The sequence below is a fragment of the Sinohyriopsis cumingii genome, chromosome 8 (assembly GCF_028554795.1).
Source record: "Sinohyriopsis cumingii isolate HCF-2022 chromosome 8, ASM2855479v2, whole genome shotgun sequence".
In the NCBI taxonomy this organism is placed as follows: domain Eukaryota; kingdom Metazoa; phylum Mollusca; class Bivalvia; order Unionida; family Unionidae; genus Sinohyriopsis; species Sinohyriopsis cumingii.
Window position 1 is genome coordinate 99143762 of NC_142968.1, and position 22319 is coordinate 99166080.

At 33.9% G+C, this 22319-nt stretch overlaps 1 protein-coding gene across 4 annotated transcripts in view; it reads left to right on the top strand.

Annotated features, from left to right (window-relative positions):
• The first annotated feature begins 390 nt into the window (after positions 1-390).
• The window catches only part of LOC149794224 (intraflagellar transport protein 46 homolog), a 69523-nt gene continuing 47594 nt past the window's right edge, over positions 391-22319 (top strand). For 2 of the 4 annotated variants that reach the window (XM_089968342.1, XM_089968344.1), the window contains exons 1-4: positions 391-487; positions 6470-6569; positions 7471-7512; positions 14587-14693. In XM_089968342.1, the coding sequence (XP_089824468.1) occupies positions 455-487; positions 6470-6569; positions 7471-7512; positions 14587-14693 (282 nt within the window). In that variant the 5' untranslated portion in view covers positions 391-454. The remainder of the gene's footprint in view (positions 488-6469; positions 6570-7470; positions 7513-14586; positions 14694-22319) is intronic. The other 2 variants (XM_089968343.1, XM_089968345.1) reach the window with 1 other exon arrangement.

Sequence of the window (22319 nt, forward strand, 5' to 3'; positions counted from 1 at the left end):
GCACGGATTTATAGCAATAAATGTGCACGATCCTAGAACAAGATATCGTATTGGACTTGATAACATATTTGGATAAATTAATAGCAACAGAGGGGCGATGACCTCAAGTTGGTTCGTTTTTTTGTAATAGTAATTTTAATTTCACGAGTTTTCAGATCAGAAAAGCAATTTACGAAAATAAATGGTCTAATTAACCGGAGAATCCTCAATCATTTATTTCAAGCAAATATTCAGCTCGAAAGAAGCCTTATTTCAGTTTTTGGACGCTTCCAAAGTCGGTCTGTTCGCCCCCTCTGCTGCTCGGAGTGCAACGCAGTAAGTATGCTAAACAGGGAACCAGACTATTTATTTACGCGGACCAAATATAGACTGGTTTTGAATCATGTTTACACGACGATTGATATTGAGGATACAATGGTTTCGACAGTCTGCATTCCATGTAAAGAAAAAGCCAATGGCGGACGATTCAGACGAAGAGCAGAATAACGTATGTTTAAAAGAGAATTGCGTGATTTTGTGATTTAATCAGTCACATTAAATATTTTATTTGTTACATATATATGTTTGAATGCATGGGGGAAAATGTGCCATTATAGTGTTTCTTTAGTAATATCGTGTTCAACAAGTCGTATCCAACGTCAACAATATACTACTCCCGTAATTCGTGATAGAGTATCAAATATTGCTTGCGCTGTCTTAGACCTAATATCCTCAGGTCTGAGGTGTTTTCACTATTATATGTGGTTTGTTTTGCCAGTAGATATTTTTAAAAAAAAACTGAAATGGCTACTAGCATTAGATACCTTGTTTTTAGCTCAATTATTTGTAATTGATTCCAGAGTCCCAAAAGTGAACTTTTCATATTCTTCAACATCTTTGGTTTTTTTTCTTCAATTATTGTCTGGCATCATACAGTACATGCATTATAGATTTTAGGAAATCCACATTTTCGTGGTGTAAATTAAGCTCTCCATGCTGTTGTCATGCAGACTTTCGTGCAGTGGACATCGTGGTTGGCCACATCATGGTTCATAGTAGTCCTTAGTAACATGTAAGACATAGCAGATGTTGATTTTGTTTAGGTGCTAAAATTGTCTTACTATCCAAATAACGGCCTTGTATAGTGTGTTCCAGTGTCATTGACATCGGAATGAGTAGTGAGAGTTTCAGGAATATCACACACATCTGGCAGCATAATCGACTCTCTTCCACAAATATATGTGTAATTAATATATTTACTGTGCTGTCTTTATCCTGGTGGAATGAAAATATGACACTAGCAAATGGATACCTTTTCATGTTCCGTTGACATATATTTGAATTTGTTGCATTGCGACGGTAGTCAAGCTATGCCGAAGTATGTTTAAGTAGGTTCATGTGGTGGATATGTTTCTTGAATGAAACGAAACGTTGCTTTACAGTTCCACCAGGCATGTTATATTTTTACTCATTTTGTTAAAGAATAATATTTCCACTTAACCAGATTTTGTCATATCCGGCTTTCATCGCTTTCCAGTCAACTGAAATGTAGGCCAACAAAACTTGAATTTGAATTTATTAGAGAAAAGACATCAGAGTAAGTAAAGTCTGACTAAAACATTATTACCTTACTTTGTAGAAAAGCGCTGTTATTTTAGTTGCCAGTTGTGTGAGATATTCCTGAAAATTTGACTTTCGTTACGATGTTAGTCGACATCAAAACAGACTACACAGTGCTGTTAGTTAGGCAGTAAGACCCTGATGCCCAGAACATAAAATCAGCATCAGGTCTTACATGTAGGACTAGGTTCGTAGTAGTTCTACATTGTAAGACATAGCATATTATTTTTGCTTTAGTGCTGTGTCTTACTACCCAAATAATTGGCTTGTATAGTGTGTTCCGATGTCAAGTAATCAAAGTTTCAGGAATATCTCACACACTTGGCAGCCCATATCAACACTTATCCACAAATTGATATGTAATTAATATACTTACTATGCTGTTTTTATCCTGGTGGAATTAAAATCAGACGTTAGCAAATGGAATCATTTTCATAGTCCATTGACATACATTTGAATTTGTCGAAATGTGACGGTAGTAGATTCATTTGGGGAATATGTTTCTGTAACTAAACGAAATGTTGCTTACAGTTCCAATAGGCATAATATGCTTTTATTCGTTTCATCAAAGAATATTTCAACTTAACCCAATTTTGGCATACCTGGCTTTCATCACTTTTTGAAATGTAGGCCAGCAAATCTTTTCCAGATAAGGCATGGATGTCCTTATATGGCACAGAAAAATGAGGCTGAAAATAGAAGTAGTTATCAGTGGATGATTCAAAAGAAAAAAAATATTGTAAAGAATGTAACAGATATTTTACACATTTTTCTTAATGTTATATAGCAATTCTGGTATTAAATTGAAGGAATATTAATTTCTTTTAGTATATGTGAGGAACATAATCAATTTTGTTTTGCTAGCTGAAAAAGCTGTGGGTTACAATCACAACCGTTGCTCCATTGATACAGATAAGTTCATGCTAGCTCCCTATCCATGAAGTAGGGGTACTAATATTAGTACTATTCATCCACCAGATATAATGGTCACCAACTAAAACTCACACACCAAAATGCAGTATTAAGCTACGTGTATTTTCAACCAATGCATCCCATGAGAATATTTGGGTGCTTCACAAAATGTGAAAAGCTTAATGGTATAATGGTTTCAATAACCATGGCTTAAACAGAATGGGAGAGAGAGCAATAATGCTTATTAAAATAAAAAGGAAAGGTAACACCTGTATGTACTACTGGGTTAATACAAGAAGAAAGAAAGATGCTGAAGCTTTCTGAGACTTAATTGCATGGATTATTCATTAAGGCCAAAAAACAAATATATGTGTTAACCATAGGATGACCATCCCTGTTTTTCATTGCTGAACCTAGCACTTCCCACCACCGCCAGCCTGGATAAAAAAAAAAATCAAATCTAATTTAGCTCATTTAGCCCAGTATTTGAAATGGTCAGTTTCTAACATCAATGTGTTTTTGAGTCTATTTTGCAAATCCAACTTCATTTTTCACAAAAGTTTTAGTTTCATAGTGTTTGGTTTTGTGACAACAAGAAACATTTTCAATGTTTATATTGAAACATTGGTGCTAAAAGATAACCATCAGACCTCAGCATCAGAGGTGCTGAGTGGTGTTGCATGTATTTCATGACTGACCATTGCTGATTCGAGGCAGGGAAATAAGATGTGTAGTAGCCGCCTTTAGTGTCACTAATGTCAACAGGTGCCTGATGATAGATTCACAGTAAGGTGACATAATAAGTTACCATATATATGTGACATTAGCGGAGTACATCTTTTAATACAAAGTAGATAAATTCCACTCAGTTAAAAAATTTCATACCCCCAAATAATCATTGTGCAGAATAAGCTATATGATATTTTTTAGTATAACTAACATATAGTTTTTTCCTTTTATTATGTTACCAAATTATTTTTGAAAAAATAGAAACTTTAGACAAAATTCTGACATATTCATTATATCCCTAGTACTTATAATGTATGTATGGTATAAAAATAGTACATAATTTCATTTGTAATCACATTTGGTCATAATTACTAGTTTATCTTAATTTTCAAAGCTACTATTGCTAAATATGACCTTGATATTTATTCAGTTTGATAAATTTGATTAAGCTCTTTACTTGATGAAGATTTTTTCAAATCTTTTTAAAATGATCCATGCAATAAACGATAGCAGCTTTACATGAACATCTTATGCATCTGTGATAAGATGGAGCATTTTTGTTTTTTATTTGTATGCTGCTTTCAATAATTCGCTTCAAGGGGGCCTTGGAAGTACAGTAGTATGTAAATTGAAGGGAAACATTGACAAATTAGTGATCAGTACAACAAGGTCCTATGCACACTTTTATGAAATATTATTTTATTGAGAAAGAATATCAGAAGTTACTGCTTCATTCAGAACAGTATATAAATTTCTATAATATCAGATGTCAAGCTGGACTTGAATTTTAGGGAAAAGTGACTTCTCATTTTGGACAGGACAGGGAGAGGTGAGAATGGAACAGGGAGAAGTTGGAGCAAAGTGTGTGTGTTTTTGTGTCTGTGTTTTAGTTCTCCTTTTTGAATTATGCTTTCTATTTACCAGTATGCATATTAGCATTTAACATGGGTTTTAAATAATATTTTATTTTCAAGTAGAAAATTGTCCAAGTGTGTTTTAAACTTAACATATTCATTTGCAGTGTCTTTAGGCCATATGACTTAGTGTATTTAGGCCATATGACTCTGACAGTGTATTTAGGAAATATGACTTTGACAGTGTATTTAGGCCATATGACTTAGTGTATTTAGGCCATATGACTCTGACAATGTATTTAGGAAATATGACTTTGACAGTGTATTTAGGCCATATGACTTAGTGTATTTAGGCCATATGACTTTGACAGTGTATTTAAGAAATATGACTTTGACAGTGTATTTAGGCCATATGACTGTGTATTTAGGCCATATGACTTAGTGTATTTAGGCCATATGACTTTGACATTGTATTTAGGTCATATGACTTAGACAGAAAACAATAGAAGCTGTTCCTTCATTGTAATGAATTTTAACTGAGTAGCTACATTGCTGTGGTACTGTACTTACAAATTAGTAACAATGCTTAATCAACTACCCTTAATCAAGAAATTGTTTTACTTACTGAAAGTTCACTATAAAATGGCACATGAAAAGATTTCCAAACTTGTTTGAAACAACCCCAATACCATGTTCATGAGAGGAAATGGATATGTCTTCACATTGTACTATTTGTCCTAATTTCTTTGTTGCTGAAAAAATATTACTGTAACTATTAATAGACAACACACTGAAGCTTTAAAGTTAGTATATGATTAAACTATAGCCATCTTGACACAACCAACATATGAATGCATCTAATTTTAGAAAGAGGGGTTTTATTAATGTAACTACTCACTTTACAGCTTTGTTACAACAGTCTGTTGACAGGATTGCAAATGTAACATTTTATTATTTGTCAACATACTGGTAGTAATGTTACACACTGATTAAATGGTATTTGCTTTGCTGATTATTTTGGTTGTATTTTCACAGAAATGAATGGAGTCAGAAAACAGCTTTGACCTTCAAGTACTTCTTGAATTCTGCAGCATGACATTGAGCCATACATTTTTTTACCTACATACATGATATTGCATTTTAAAGCTAAATCTTCAACAACATAATATTTTAACTTTGTTTTCTATGTACTGTATATTTTCCTGAATATATTTACTCAGTGGTTTACGAAAACAGATGATCTAATAAAGTCACAGGTACTTGCCAAACTCAGCGATATCCACTATTATTTCCACACAATATGTTCATGTACAGTTTTAAACTGGTATTATTAAGAAAATAAATTAAATGTACATGTGACAGTTAAAATATTCATTTCACTGATTCTATTCTGGAAGTTTTGAAATACAAGTTTATATGTTCTTGTCATCAAATGATATCTTGCAGAAATCGGTAAGTGATAGTTGTTAACATATTTGGAAAAGAGTTAATGGTCAATCATCTATTAAAACACATGCCAGTGCATGTGCAGTAGCAGTACCAGCTTTTTGATGGCTTGACGACTACATTTCACCTTCAGTTATAACACCATGATGGAACTAACTTGGCAAAGGTGAGGGAGCATCTAAAACAACTATGGTCACTCCATGTCATCTATAAAATCACAGGGCAAAGTTGTTTTCACTTTCTTAACAGAAGCAGGCGGAGTTTACTACTATTAGGTGACAGTCGCTCACTACCCTGGTTTATGCTAACATGTACATATAGCTGATCAACAGGGATGTATATTGTACTTGGGCAATTTTTCTGATGTACACTTTATTATGGGTAAAGGCGGGATCATGTCTAAGAAATTTAAGAAATGGTATTTTTTCTATATTACTCACATTTGACTATATGTATCACTAACTAGGCCACTGATAAATAGTCATTGTTACTATCATATAGTTTGTATAGGTAAAGGTATGAAATCAACACTTGCATGATTGGGATTAACATGTTGGGGTATCTCCCATCTGTTCAATGACATTTAGTATATCAATTTGCAGGATGAATGCAATCAAATTAATGTAGGTGCCTTAAAATCTACTATCATGGCTGCAATGAAATCCATGATGGAGTTCCACTAAATTGGGTGGATATGAAACATAGTGAACACTTAATCCCTTACATATCCGATGTTAAACAAAATGCTTAAAGCATATATCACAAATCAACAATGCACAGTGTTAACACATTTCACATTGAATAGTTATTGAAGTGTTAAAATTCTGGAATGCAGATGGCTGAGATATGTGTACAGTTTTCTTTCAAACCTTATCAAGAATTGCAATTAAAAGAATTTTGGTTATCATGTTCGTGTTTTGAAATTTCAGGCTCGAATCCATCAGAATCAGCCTTACGACGAATCTCTAGAAGTACCAGACGCAGAGGAAGTTGCCAGCACATACTCACCAACACCAAGAGTCAATCCAGGTGCAGTAGGGATTCTTAACACATCTTACAAATTGCTCATAGCTAGCATTTAAGTTTAATAGCTGATATCTTGCTAGAATGGTGATAATCTAAGTTAATAGCATAACATTTTCATTAAATATAACTCAATTTACTATGTGTTTCGGGCACCATGTGAGATCAATCAGATTAAAATCAGATCTCCACTGTCCTGTGTGAAGTTCTGACAACCACTTAAGGGTCATGTTCTGGTGAACTTTGAATTTGCCAATGGAAAGGCAGCTTTCAAATATCTGAATGTGAATCAAATCGTTTGGTACACATTCGTGCTCTTCATCCACACTGCTCAGTGTCCAAACATGAAAACATAAGACTTCATCTGATTGGTTGATAAAATTAGCCATTATGGTAATAACATAGGTTACCAGTACATGACTCCTAAGAGGTTGCTGTCAGATCTTCATGTATGACAGTGGAGATCTGATTTTGATCAAATTGCAGGTGAGATATTGTGATATAAAAGGTTCAGTTATGAATTATAGTTACAAAGTCTGTAGTGGAATAGATCAGACGTATGAGCATAAAACATAATCATGATTCATCAGTTCTATTTAACCTTCATAACCATTCACTTGACATTAAATTCTGGCATTTGTTACCATCATTATTTTTTTACTGTGAGTTCTCCTTTGTTCATGGGATATCATTTTTTTTTATTGCCATAGACAATTAAGTTAAAATTCAACAAAACAGTATCACCATCACCATCAGATTTCTGATCCCAAAATTTCAACAATGAGCAAAAAGATCATTTGAAAAAAAAAAAACTTTCTATAAAAATTGATACTCATGAAAATAGATGGATTCACAATATTACATATAATCATTCCTATAATCATTTCATATTTCTCCTGCCCTCCAGGGGTTGGAGGTCATCTGGCTATTGGCCGGGGCAGGCTACAAGGTAACTCATTTTGTGATCTACTGTCTCTCCTGTAGATGCTTCTTGTCGTGTTATGCATTAGTACTAGTTGGACAAGTTTATCCTGAGATTCTGATCTGCTTTAAATGTTGAATGCTCTTATATACAATGATATGTCCTAAATGTAATTTTGTTACCAACTCATCATGTGAATATTATTTGACAATCTGATTCCCATTATATGTTTAAAGGTGAATTTAGAATTGCCATGGACTTGTGATTTGATATCAAAAATGAAAAATCAAATCAAGTTAGTTCCTTTATTTGTGACATCACTGGATCCCTTTAATACTGAACTGGCTTACTTAGTATTGAATATAGGCTGAATCTGATGGGCTGGTAAAGACACTGTTATTTTCCTGCATAGTTAACATATGTGCTTTAGGTTAGCACCTAAAAAATCTTTTTAACTTTACATTTTACAGTACATGTAATTAGTTTTTACCTGCATTGATGCATGTTAAAAACAAAAGTTTCTGCTACATTCTTTATGGGATCTGACAAAATTGAGTCAGTGCAGGTTATTTCCAAAATCATATACACATATCTTTTCATACAAAGGCTAAGGCCTAAGTAAAACAGTAGTCATACCTCAATTCAGCTTTGCAGGAAAAGAGCAAAAATCAAATCTTACCTTTTCTTATTGATATAAATCCTCATATTTATTCTGGTTTCAGTCCAAGAAGTTGTTCTAAAGTGATTGAGCAGAAACTGAGAGGCAAAGTTTTATGTCAGACAAGGGCCATAAAACAAACTTTTACAGAAAATTGTAAAAGCAAATTTGACCTATGTCATCTTAAAGTAAAGCCTCACACCATACTTAATTTAAATTCATAAAGTCTTTGCAAAATCATTAAGCAGAAAGTGCCAAGTCAAACAGGGGCCATAACTCATACATTTTGCCAGAAAATGGTGAAAATAGAACTTTGATTTTCTTATTATAAAGATTTATACAAAATCCGTAAAATCCTTCAAATGTTATGAAGCAGAATTAAATTTTTCACAGGACATCATGTGTTGTGATGTAACACGATCAGATTGAGCAGTATGAATTGAAAGGGTGACTTGTCTGACAGGGACACACTTGCACACTTTTTGTTTTATGTCATCTCATTCGAAGGGTATGTTCACTCACTTACTGTAGAAAGAAGGCAGTAGCTTTCATAGTTCAGTGCTCTTGTCCAATCACTAATCTGTGTATATGAATTTTTGTTTAAAACAGCTTTATTGACTCCCAGAAATATGCATGCTTGTGTAGAATACTTCATGATGACAAACTAGAATCCAAAGTTTTATTTTTAGCTAGAGATTGGTGTATAATTCTACGATCATTAGTAATTGGCAAGAACTGTTTTGTAACTGTCTTTTGTCGAAGCACTTGTCTTTTTTTCTGGAAAGATTTTCATCAGCAGAATATTGCAAATTTTAACTACATGCACAAGCTGCCAGGGAACTTATAACTTGGGAAAGGCAATGCATTTGCTGTTTTGAGGATAGTTTCACATTGCATATTGAATTTAATTTTTATTGAAATTTAGTTCAGGGCTGGAAAATCCAATGTCTGTCAGTCCAGGCTTGATGTAAAAAAATTGGTGATAAAGTAAAATTTTATACTAGGTGCCCTAAAAAATGTGGTAAAGTCTCAGGGAAATGTTTTTTGTGATGTTACAAGAAAATCAAAAGACTGGACAAGAAAGAGAGTTTGGATTTTTATGTTTTGCAATAAAAGATCTGTTATAAAAATCAAGAGGTACCATTGGCAATTATCTTGCCAATTTTTTGTTTCTTACACGAAAAGTTTTAAACCTTGCATAGAAGTTCTTATGTTCCTCAGAGAATTCATAGGTCTGCTGTTTCACCATAAAAATTTGAAATGATCATTTATGTGAAATGAATTTATAGCAAGTAGTGAGTTAATGCATAAATAACAAAGGATTTTAAATGTCTTCTTACAGCAGAAGTAAAGAAAAATTACAAATGTCTAATGTCAAGAATGTCAAGCCAATTTGAAAAGTTTTCTTGGAATTAAATTTTTCTGCTGCTTGTTGAGAGTGTTTTGTAGAATATGAAAGAGAATCCATATTTTGATGAAATTTCAGGAAAATGTTTGTTTTTGGCAGGTGAATCATTTTAGTAATTTTCACATCTTTTAGTATTAAGAATCATCTAGTATGATTCACCTGGATTTCTTCATCCTTAAAATAGATTGCTATCCTGGACTTTGGACTTGAAAGAGAAAGGAAGAGGAAAAAGGAGTTAGGCAAATTGGAAGTGTTCTTTGACATAATTTTTTTTAATAGACAAAAAGTAGTTTTGCATATTTTCTAGATTTCATCTCTAACACTCTTAGTAAAACTTTTCTGTTAAAGTTCATAATATTTTATTTATTAAATTCATTACATTTCTATTGATTTAAAAGAATTTACCATTATTAACATTAAAATTAAAAGTTTAATTTATAATGTGGATAAATTTGATCAATTCTGAAGTGGTCTGTAGTAGTTAGCTTAGAATTTGGTCTTATTACTGGAAGAATGCTCCCATTTCACTTAACAACGTACAGTACACCAAAGATTTTGGTCAGTTTAGTATACAATTGAATCCATGGTAATGTTCATTTTTTAAATGTAAAACATAAGAAATTTTATGCGTAAACTTTAATTCTTTAGTGAAACAAGAGCCAGCTTTTTTGGTATGCTGATAATTATCATTAATAAAATTTAACTCCAGGTCATACATTTACATTGTGATTTTCAGTGAATTTGAATCAAAAGAGTCAATTTTGCTAAGTTTCATTCCAAATTTTTAAATAGATAATTATCCTAAAGTAATGTGGATTGCAACAGCTGGGCATTGTTAACTTTTAGCACATTTTTAAATTTCCCGTATTACTGTGACTCATAAATTTCATGGTCCACAGCTTTTTAACTAAATTAAATGTATGCACAAAATTTGAAAATACATGTATTTATTGTCGATTGAAATTTCTTAATGACTGCAGTATATTAGCTTACAGCGCTTATCACAGTCTGGTTGTCTTGCTGTGTTAATTCCTTCTACAATTTCAGGAATGTGGTATAATTCTGATACACAGCATATTGTAAGAGGTGACAAAAAGGCCTGTGATGATGAGGTCTTACACTTTTCAGAAGTCAGCAGTTTATATTAATATATAATAAATCTGACCTTGTAGCTTCAGAATTTTACCCTTTTGGACCATTTTCTTTTTGTATACCTTTTTGGGTTATTTTTGCAAAATCTTTACTGTTGTCTTATTGTGCATATTTAACTTTTGTCAGCGTTGTTTATCTTCCTGCCAATTTTGACAAGGATTTTGCCTTCATTTTTGATACAGATGTTTTACTTGGGACCCTATAATCTGGGTGTCTTGGTGCACCATTAAACTCTACACACACATACATGCACACAGAAACACACATGCAAATACACACACATGCATGTACACACACATGCAGACAGTGAAACATGGAACACTTTTCAGGCTGTTTTGTCATCATTGTCAATGATGATACACATTTATGTTTAAGTTTCTGAAACTTCTTACCAAATATTAGTGCTGTTCACGTGTGAGATATAATGTCATAAAGAAACCCTTGTACATGATGCCACATAACACATGAAGCATGCCAGTTCTGATACTCACAAGTCATCAGAAAAGTACATAATACTAAAATTCTATGATGAAACTTGAATATATAAATATATTATTTTTCTTCAAACTTTCAGGCATATATCTGAGGACTTAAGCCTTTATTTATTTGCATCCACCACAGCAGTGGTAAGGCATATAGTGTTAACCAAGTCAGTCTATCCATTTGACTGTGTATCTTTTACACCTTGGTCAAAATTTCAGTTTAAATTAATTTACAGGTGCTGTGGTTGGGCATCCATGTTCCATGAGCACACTTCCAGATCATGCCATGTTTGGCCATGTGAAGTCTTATCATCCATCCATTTATCCATTCATCAAACTTATTCCTCCAAAATTAATGGTCATATCAACACAGGATAATATCTAAAAAGAAATTCGTTTTGATGACTGTTTGGTCCTAAATGAAAATTTGGTGCCAGTCTGATGGCTAATATGACAGTCTTGAAAATCTTGTTTATCACTTCTTCTAGATGGCTGATCATGTTGACATTATGCTTACACAAAAGACTTCTTAAGGTCACTAGTTGGTACTGAATGAAAATGGTGCCAATCTGATATAAAATATGACCACCATAGTACCCATCTTAATCATGTTGTTGTTATTCTGTGAAAGTTAAAAGTCTTGTCAAGATTGGGTGTCCTCCAAAAAGACTTTTCTTGATGTCTTGTTGGTTCTAAATGAAAATGGTACCAGTCTTACATCCATAGCAGCTAATTTGAAAATCTTGTTATCACTGAGGAATGTCAGAGATAGTTAAGCACTCAGCAGTTGAAAGAAAGAAAAGGTCTTATCTTGAATTCCTGTAAATTCTTCCAGCCAGTTGTAAATCAGTCCTTTTGCAGGACTCATTATGCTAATGATTTCAATCAAATACAGTAGAACTTTGATTATGCATCAGGGTGTGGGACCCAGACCATGATGGATATAAGAATAGATGGATATTAGAATATGTACATTAAAAATATTATACAGTCATAATATCTACATATGAACATGTACCTGTTTTTGATATTTTGATGTACACTGCCATGACAGTTAACAGAGACTGATGGGTATTATGGTGATGGATAATTGAAGTTCTACTGTATTGTACATATTGTTCTTCTGTCACAATTTACTTTATTTTGTTCTTATTGTGTTCTCTGCTATTTCTGGTTTCAGCAGCTTGGAATAAGTTACTTGATTGGTATAGAAGTACATATGGGTGTAAATGATTGGAATGTTATATGACTTTGTCTTGATACCTTTTCACACTTGCAGCTGGCCCAAGACTGTCCCAATTTTGCAGTGCACTTAGTTATAATGTTCCATGGTTGACCCTATTTGTATCTAGTAAATTTGATGTCTCTGAGCTGTCTCAAGACGGTTTTATAATCAATTTATATTACATCAAGTTTCCTTCTTCCTGGGTGGACTGATATATCCTAACAAAATCCCAAAACATCATACAGAGCATGTGCAGAAGTGTACATTATTCCTACTTTTTGCATCTGTCCATAGGAGCCATATAGTATATTCCCTCTTAGGGAGTCTGCCTTTTATTGTATGACTGCCGCTTTCATATCTGGTGGTGTTTCCCATTTTTTAAATTCTCATAACCATGGCTAGGCCATGGGTTACCAGTAATTGGTATTCACAGATGTGCATTATCAAGTGGAATATTGAATAATGATGTCATTGGTACTTGGTGGACCATGTAGTGGAATGCACTATCACTGGTGAAAAAGAGACCAAAATGGAATCAGTATAAAAGACCCCCACACACACACACACACACATACACACATCACTAAGATTATGGTGTGCATGTATGTTGCCTGACAGATGGGATGGGCTGAGACAGAGGTAGGAAGGGAGGGAGAGCATCATTATGTTAGATAAATAATGGAACAAGTCCAGATTTTTTATGAATGAAATTTGTTTTTGTATATACAGAAATCACTAATGTAAATATCAAACCATATAAATCATGCAAACTTGAGAAAGTGAATAAAATATGGTAACAGAGAGCAAACAAACCTTGTTAAAAATCAGTCCAAAAAAACATAATCTTGAAATCATTCTCTGACATTCTGCTTTAGTAGCTTATTTTAACAAGCAATTTGGCCATTTTTCTGGACGATTTAAATTGCATTGTTCAGGTTTCACATTTTCAAGGCAGTTTTCCTTTAGTGGCACAGATTTATCCAGCTGGACCAGGTCTGGTTTGTGTTTGACCTTCAGGGTTGAGATTGTACTCAGTCTTGAGAGGCTTGAAAATGTTTCAGATATCCAGTAGCATCTTATCTGATTGTTTTGTCTGTTTTAATAAGCTTCAACACTGGATTTATGGCCAGTTCTAGCTACCTCAATTAAACGCATATATCTCTTATGAATGAACACGGTTGGTTATTTTTGACCCCTGAGAGCTTTAATACACATTTCCTGAATCTGCAATCACCCTTGGAATCTTGGTATATTTCCAAAGTGTCTCCATTATAATTATTCTTTAAATCAGTCCTTTCAGCAGCATCAATAACTTGAGATAATATAATGTCATCATTCTCGACTTTTCCTTCAAAAGGTCAAAAATGTCTTCTGATAAAAGATCTATGCTGGCCATTTTACTTGCATACAAATGTTGATGAGTTTGGTGAGCAACAGTTATAATTACCTGAGTAATATAAATTGATTGGATTCTTTTATTTAATCATTTCTGTTCAATGATGCAACAATTTCAAGCATGGAAAAGGTGCAGGGGACCCAAAGGGGCAGAGTGGTCTAAAGTGCTTACCATAATTAATATGGATCACTTCTCTCTCACCTCTGTCTGCATGGGTTTGAATTTTGGGCTCAACCAGTGAGGATAAATGAGAAAGCTTGCTGGTAGCTTCTCATGGGTCAGTGATTCTTCCTGGTTACACCCCATAACAACAACGACTCAAGGTTCAAAAGGTGCAACAAGGAGATATATTTCATCAGTGAAGAAATAAAAGCTTAGTGAAAATTGGAGAAAAAAGCCACTGTCATACAGTAAATTAGTTAAACAATATTTCCTTCATGATGCCAGTGATACTGTAGGGTGGAGGACTCAAAGAGTATTTGTAGAGAAAACTTGATCACTAAGGACACCCCAACCTACATTATGCATATACTTATACTATGAAATGGGATCTATGACCATGCACTCATTATAATCAGAGCTGTGTTATAATGAAGGGTCTTATAGTGAGGGAACCACATGTGTGATGAGGGATGTAAGATTCATTCAAGGGCATAGGACTGTCTTTGATTTGTGAGTTAAAAAGTGACTTTAAAATTATAGATTCGGAGATGAAAATGAATGTTGGCATTTGTCACCAAAAGAAAAGAAACAAAATTCTTTTTTTGTTTTCCTTTATAGATCCTGACCGAGGGCGAAGTCACGGTTCCACACCACCAGACCACAGAATGATGTCGGACCAGTCCGATGAAGAGGATGATATGCAGGACCAGATAATTGATCAGGGTGTAAGTTTGGTCCACACTCTAGATGGACATGTTTGTCTCATCTGGAACACCCAAGGTTCAAAGTATGTGTGCAAACAGAGAAAGAATGACACTATTTTACCATTGGCAGAAGGAGACTGATTATAGATGCATGTATTAAAGACAAAGCATGGGATACTTTTCCCTTGCTGAACTAACACAGACATCTAAAAATTATTTTTGGGTAAATGAAATTTCAGTTGCCAGCCCAAATTTTACACGAGTAAAAAAACATGGGTTGAATTTTCTAGGTCATTTTCAATGTATTATCTTTGAGGGATAATTGGTCTCAAATGGAATTCCTGTGTACATCATTTACCTTTGTTTTGGGAATCATGCAGTAGTACACTTCGATGGCATTGTTACACTACAGTTGAAATGAATATCTGAACATTTGAATCTGAATACTTGTTTGCAGATATTTGAATAGAAAAATACTAGCAATTGTTGCAGCATTTTGTAAAGGAAATAAGCAAGTTAAAGTGTTAACTATGCAGCATTGATTTAGTTTACAAGGAAACAACTTGAAACCTACTCAGTCACCTGAAATTGAAACTCCAACTTGCAAGGTGGTCATAATATTAGAATTCAGAATAGTCAGATTGCTCGCAACTTTGCCATTTCAGTTCATAATACTCCTGAAAAGGAGCAATGTAATATAGCATATTGAAGAAGAACATCGTATATAATAGGGGTCATATCAAATTCAAGAAAGCTTTTATTTTTCATCAAGCCAGAGCTCCCAAAAATGAGGAGTCTTTCAGGAGAACTTGTAGTCAATACCATTACCACCATCCCTCTCCCTATCATCTTACTTACTTTAGAATGTTAACGGCAATACATTTCTGCATTTGGACTTTAATTCACGTTTTGAAGACATTACACAGCTATGGAATTACTAGTATGTTTAAAATCTAACATTATTGTTTTTATTTTCCTGGAAATCAGCAATGCAGTTGACTTCAGAACAAAGACATTTAAGTTGAAGGGATTGAGACTTTGCTATAAGGGCTGTTCCAGTAAAACATACCTGGGACCTAGGGAAGGCACTTTTAATGTGAGGTACTGATCCATAGATGTAATTTAGAATTTCATTTTAATATGAACTCTGTGAAATTATAGTACCCTGGCATATTTTTTTTAAAAACTGCCTTCCCGGGGTACCATGTATGTTTAAATGAAACAGCCCTTACAATAAAAGTTTGCTAATTTCTATTTTTGATGTGCTTAAAGAAAAAAACATAGATATCAGTAGTTTTTCAAGTTTGTGCAAGAATTATTTCACTTTTTCCTTCCTCCCCCTTTTGAAAATGATGCATTTGTTAGGAAACTTCTTTACCAATGAAACTTAATGGTCAGCTGTCAGACTACCTCCCATGTACCTGGTCCAGAGAGAGAATACGTCATTCTGTCTACTGTAGTCACAAGGCCATTTTACACCTGTCACAATTCACATCTTTTATATAAAATGAGGTTAAAATATCTGTGAATGGGCCTCAGTTAAAACAAATATTTATCATGTCTGAATAGGACTTTTTTATGGCTCATCCAAAACTGGAAAGGTCCCATTTAGGTCTTTTATAGTCAGTCGAAAAGCTTGTATGGTTGGGCATGTACAGTGTTTATAAGGATGACAGATTATTTAGACATATACAAATTGAATTAAATTAAAATGTCCACATATGTGTGATTTTGATTATGGATATATAACTGCAAAACAATCTTTTGAGATAATCCCCACATTTAACTGAACATGTATTTGAGTTTCTGTCCTTTACTGTCCATCGTCAGCACTAAATGACATTTGTAGTGAGTTTGAAGATAAACAGAGAAATTTACACCTACATTAATTTGATTAATTTGATTTTTAGTTTTACTCCATAGCAAATGTACTTAAGACCCTTGAAATGTAATTTTATTTAATTTAGCTGACTTAGTTTACATTGTTTTCAATGCAGTTTGAACAGTGGTGGGATGGGGTGGGTGTTAATAAATATCAAGTAGACAGAGAAAAGGGAATACTTTAGTATCATTCATTTTTGTGGGGTACCAATTGTCATGGATTTTGTTGCTGCTCTGAACTATGAATTTATGGACTCAATGACAAATTAGGCACAAATGATATAGATTAGGCACATATGTTATAGATCAGGAACATATGATTTAGATTAGGCACATATGATATAGATTAGGCACATATGATATAGATTAGGCACATATGAAATAGAATCCCCCCCACCCTTCTTTAAAGCATTGTTTATTGTTTCACTGCACATGCATCTGTATGGTACCCAGTTGCCATAATTTTCATTAACTACCTTAAATTGATATGTTGTACAATTAATATTAAAAAAATTCATAAGTTATTCAAACATGGTTATTGCTGATACTGACAGAAAGAATATGAAATGATAACATAAATGGAATCTGTATTTAATACTTACTCAAATTGATTCTTAATTAAGTGAAACAGATGTCCAGAAATTTAAGTCCTTATGAAAACATATATCATTTTATCCATATCTCAATGAACAACATGACATTAAATTACTAAAGCTATTGCTGAAGGCACAATTACTGATGAAACACTATGAATATACATTAATTACTGCAGAGTTTTGAAGCCTAGACTGATTTTTGCACAAAACCACTGATTGCACATCATGTACATCAAGTCTGCTGCTACAAACATGTCTGTTAGGTAAATATTCCTGAAATGTTGAATGAAACAAGTCAAGTATTCTCAAAGTCGATGATAATTAGGTCTTATCTTTCACACATTTAAGTGTGTGCCCCAATTATCCATTCAGCAGGTTTTTAAGTAAAGTCTAGTTGTTGAAGTTCATTTGTACATGAGGTAGGCAGAAAAAAAGGAGTGATTCCATTGTTTTTCAATTTAGTTAGGATCTTCACATTTTGATGGGCTCCAATTTTGACACTACTTAATTCTAGCAGGTGTTTGGTTCACATGTGGAATGATTACATTATCTTGTCAGACCAACATGGATATTACTTGATGTTTTTACCACTCTTCAACCACAGTGTTCATTTCATTGTCATCAGAAGTTAATTGATGGTGCAACTTTATGGATGCTATTTTATCGAAGAGATCCTATGCATGTACTTTAATAACTGTTTTGTATCTTAGTGTTGTTGGCTACGTCAACTCCCATTGATGCTGAGCGTGTTTTATCGTGACAGGTGTACCCATGCCTTTTTTTTCAAAACCTGGAAAATTCAGACCCATGAAAATAAATGATACTACAGTAGGTTTTATACATTTATAACATCAATGAAAATTTTAATTGCAGTATGGGGTATTCATTTAGTTCAGTAGGGATACACATTAAAATGTTGTTCGTTTTTTATTTCAATCTCAGCAAGTTTGGGTTTTACCTTTTCTTTATGTTGTTACACTAGGTTTTAATTTATGTTTAATGTTTTTGTTTTATTATAAGATACTGATGTTCAGGTTATTTGTTCCAGTTAGATCTCAGTGCTTATGATAATCAGGTAGATAGTTATGTTCAGTCAACAGCATACCATAAAACCATAATTATTTTCCTGAAGGCAGAAAGACTGGAGTTATTCATGATATACCTCTCATATTGTGAGGAGAAAAAAAAAATCACAGGATTTTGAACCATCTTTCAGTCTCCTTCCCTGAGTTCATTTTCTCACAGAATAATGAATCTCTGTAATGTTTAGAATTTTTCTGGTGATATTTTGTAATATTTCTGTTATTGTGGTGCAGAATTCTAAGTAAATAATAAAACGATAATACATTGAAAGTACTTTCATAAGAAATGTTTCATTGAGCAAACATGTGAATGGTGTATATTGAGTGCATATTCCATACAATCTGCAGTGTGAACATGTGGTAAAAGTGAACCCAAAGACTTTTCATTTGCAGGTTGCATCATTACAAATGGAGGACCACATAAAAAAGTCAGATCTCATAAAATTTAGTCAATAATAAATCCATCTTCTGTCATTTGTCATCAGCATTTTTCACATCCAGGCAGAGTTGTTCATGCTAGAATAAGATCTTGGATGTAAAATTGCACATTTTGAACTGCCATCAAGTCCATGGTTATTACATGATACTAATTTTATTGACATCACAAAGACTTGGTGACACACTGTCACTAACAGCAACAGAGGCAAGAGTTTGAGACTGATGCAACTGAATGACTTCTTCAGTTTTTCTATACATTGCTGGGACAACAGTGAAAATTACAAGTGCAGGTCTTTCTTTGATGGTGGAAACATTGTCAAATGTTATTTTCAGTGATCTGTCCTTTGCACATCAACCTGGATATTCATCTGGCAGAAGTTTACAAATTTGGGACGTATGACAACATTTACCTCTTTCAGGGAGTTGAGACATTGGAAAGATGATCCATTTATGGGACTACAAACAGAAGTAACCATTCAATATTTTGATTCACACTTCACACAGTTGGTACATGAATGCCTCTTATGCAAAATTATGTTTAAGAGATGATCTATAATTTTTCTTGTCATTTAACGTAGCCAGAAATGTATCTTCATGAGCCAGGAGTTGTCTTTCTGCTTTGTTCAGCTTTAGTATGGAATGAAGATTCTTAGAGAGTAAGCACCAGTTACTGCAATATTTTTTTTTACATGGTCTAGATTTTGTGCCTTGTTTTGTCAGTTGCAGTTAGTATCAAGTGCTTATGCTTGCCTCAGCTAGTTTGAAATATATTGTGCAGGATAAATAGTAAAAGCAATTGCGCAGTAACTGGTTCCAGATTGCAAGTGCAACCGTTGGCAAAGATGCACACGCATGTTTTTCTGTGTAAATTAATTGATTCTATATTTCCTTGGTGAACATTTTCTTGTTACATATGAAAAGAATTCCCAGTTGTAAAATGCATCTTATTTATGGATTTTAAAAATGGTATGACCATGTGGATAAGTGAAAAATAGAGAACTTTTTTGGATTCACCAATTACATGCTCTACAGCTGGCAGGGATTAACATCTATTTAAATGGGAGTCCAAGCATTTTTAACATATTTTTCACTTGTGTCCAGAATAGTTGTGATATACAGTTTTGGCTGTAGATGTATTGACAGCCTTACATTTGATAACAGATGGAAACATGTTCTGCATACGAAAGTAGAAGTATATCAACTTAAGGTGGAATTTCTCCCTATATTTGGATTTGTCTGAGTTTTGAAGCCTTTTTTTATAATACTTATTTTTGCATAATAGACTCTCGGGTCTGACAGTGTTTGCCATGAATAGATCACCCTAAAATTTGGATTAGTAGATTTTCTGGCTTTAACTGATTTATTATAAGCTGCTCATTTAGTATATGGTTTGTTGAAAACAAGCCATTTTTAACAAGACTAGGTTGGGTAAGAAATGTTTAGTTTTAAACAAAAGTTTGGTTAGAACATCTAGTCACTATTAATTTTCAAACCCTGTTTTTGTGGATCTTGTATATATCCTAGACAGGTTTTCATGTTTACATATAATCCATACCTAACTAAAACAATCTAGATCCACATTAGGGCTTTTTGTACATGATTTTAATTGATATGTATATAGTCAGACATACAACACTTCAGGTAGCTATCAAATTTTAGTAACCACAGGACAGTCTACTTGGATATTTTAGTAGCCACAGGACAACCTACTTGGAAATTTTAGTAGCCAAATTAAATATGAGGTCTCCAAACCAAACAAATTTGGCCATCATAGACACTGAGAGCCGAAATCTGTTGAGTATGGAAGTAATGGTAGAAGATGACAAAATGGTGAAGGATTAAACTGACAAAACTGTCATCACCTGTTTCAATCTCAGGCCAGTGATTATAATTAACTATTATAACTCTCTGTCTGCATGATGCCTGGACACATATTGACTGATAAAAGGTCTCTATGTTCATTTTCTTCTTTATATTAATAAAGTCTGCATTTATAGAAGTCAGACTAACAATAATTTTACTGCTGAGTAAATTTGTCTCCATGGCTGCAATTTTTTTATATCTATACCATTAACTGAGGTGGATTGTATAATTAATGCATCAGACTGGTCATATGTAGGAATTGGCAGTCATAAAATTAAAACGGAATTATGTTATGAATTGAAGTGCATCTGTCAAAATGATTTTAGCAGTAAGCATTGTAGATACTTATAGTTAGAAAGTGTTGATTTATTTATTGGTCACTGGATTATGACTTTGAAGCTTGCCAGAGGACAATCCAGTCAACCATTTCATCAATCTTGAAGCTTGCCAGAGGGCAGTCCAGTCAACCATTTTCAATAATTCTGAAGCTTGCCAGAGGGCAATCCAGTCAGCCATTTTCATCAATCTTGAAGCTTGCCAGAGGGCAGTCCAGTCAACCATTTTCAATAATTCTGAATTTTGAATCGCATACAGCTATTGTTACAATTTGGAACACTTATGTATGCTGTTTTTAGGGCAGCCTGTTTCTGTAATTTTGTCCAGATGCCAAGAACATGTGCTCTGGTAGAAAACACTGTAATGCCTAGAGTTATTCTCAGAACAACAGGCATGTTGCATCACATTTGGCATGTTCTGCCATCTTTGTTTTTACTCCCATTTCAAGGACTGCTCCGGTTGCCTATAGGTTATAGCATCTGCCTTGGATGCAGAAGGTCGCAGGTTTGAACCCTGGCCAAGTCATACCAAAGACTTTAAAAAATGGTACTAATAGCTGCCTCGCTAGGCACTCAGCATTAAGAGGTTATTGTTAGGACTGGTTGGCCTGGTGTCAGGATAATGTGACTGGGTGTGATATCATGCTATATGTCTGCAGCATGATGCCCCAATCCTAGTCATCACTGTAAACTGCCACACTGTAGACATTGTAGTGATATGACTGAATTGTTTTAAAAGCAATGTTAAAAATCCAAATCACACACACACACACACACACATTTCAAAGATTGTGTGAGTTTTCATCCTGAGGATGATTTTCAGTGTTCATCTCATTAATGTGAGGAGAGCCATGATAGCATTGTTCATGCGTCAGAAACTGTCTCATCAAAATATGCTAAAAGTACTCACATTCAATTGCTTTCAAGAATTGGAGTGCATTTATGTAGACATTGTTGAGGGGTTCCAATTGAATTGTATCATATAGCAAATTGATCATTTTTCACCAATGAAGGAACATTTATATTAGTCCTATTAAAATGTAAACAGAAAGATCATCTGCTCAGAAAGACACAGGGGATGAAGATTGGAAACAGTGATGCAGAGTTTGGCAGGCACCTTGACATTTCAGCTTATGGAAGAGACACCAGTGGCTGCAGAAAATCCCTGCTCCACTTCTCTAATCATTTTTCCTCCCCCATTAGAAAAAGATGTGGGAGATGTCCCCTTCATATGGAAATTTCCAGCAGCATTTCTTAGTGTGTATGACCTCTGTTTATCCTTGACATTATAAAGCAATATTTTAGACAAATCAATCTTTCAGAGCTCTCCCAGTTCTGTTCAGATTTTTTTATTTACAAAAATGTTGAAGAGGTGGGATCAATCTTATTGATGCATCAGAAGATCTGGGTCTTTGTGGTTTGTTAGAAGTAATCAATAAAAGAAAAAACAAA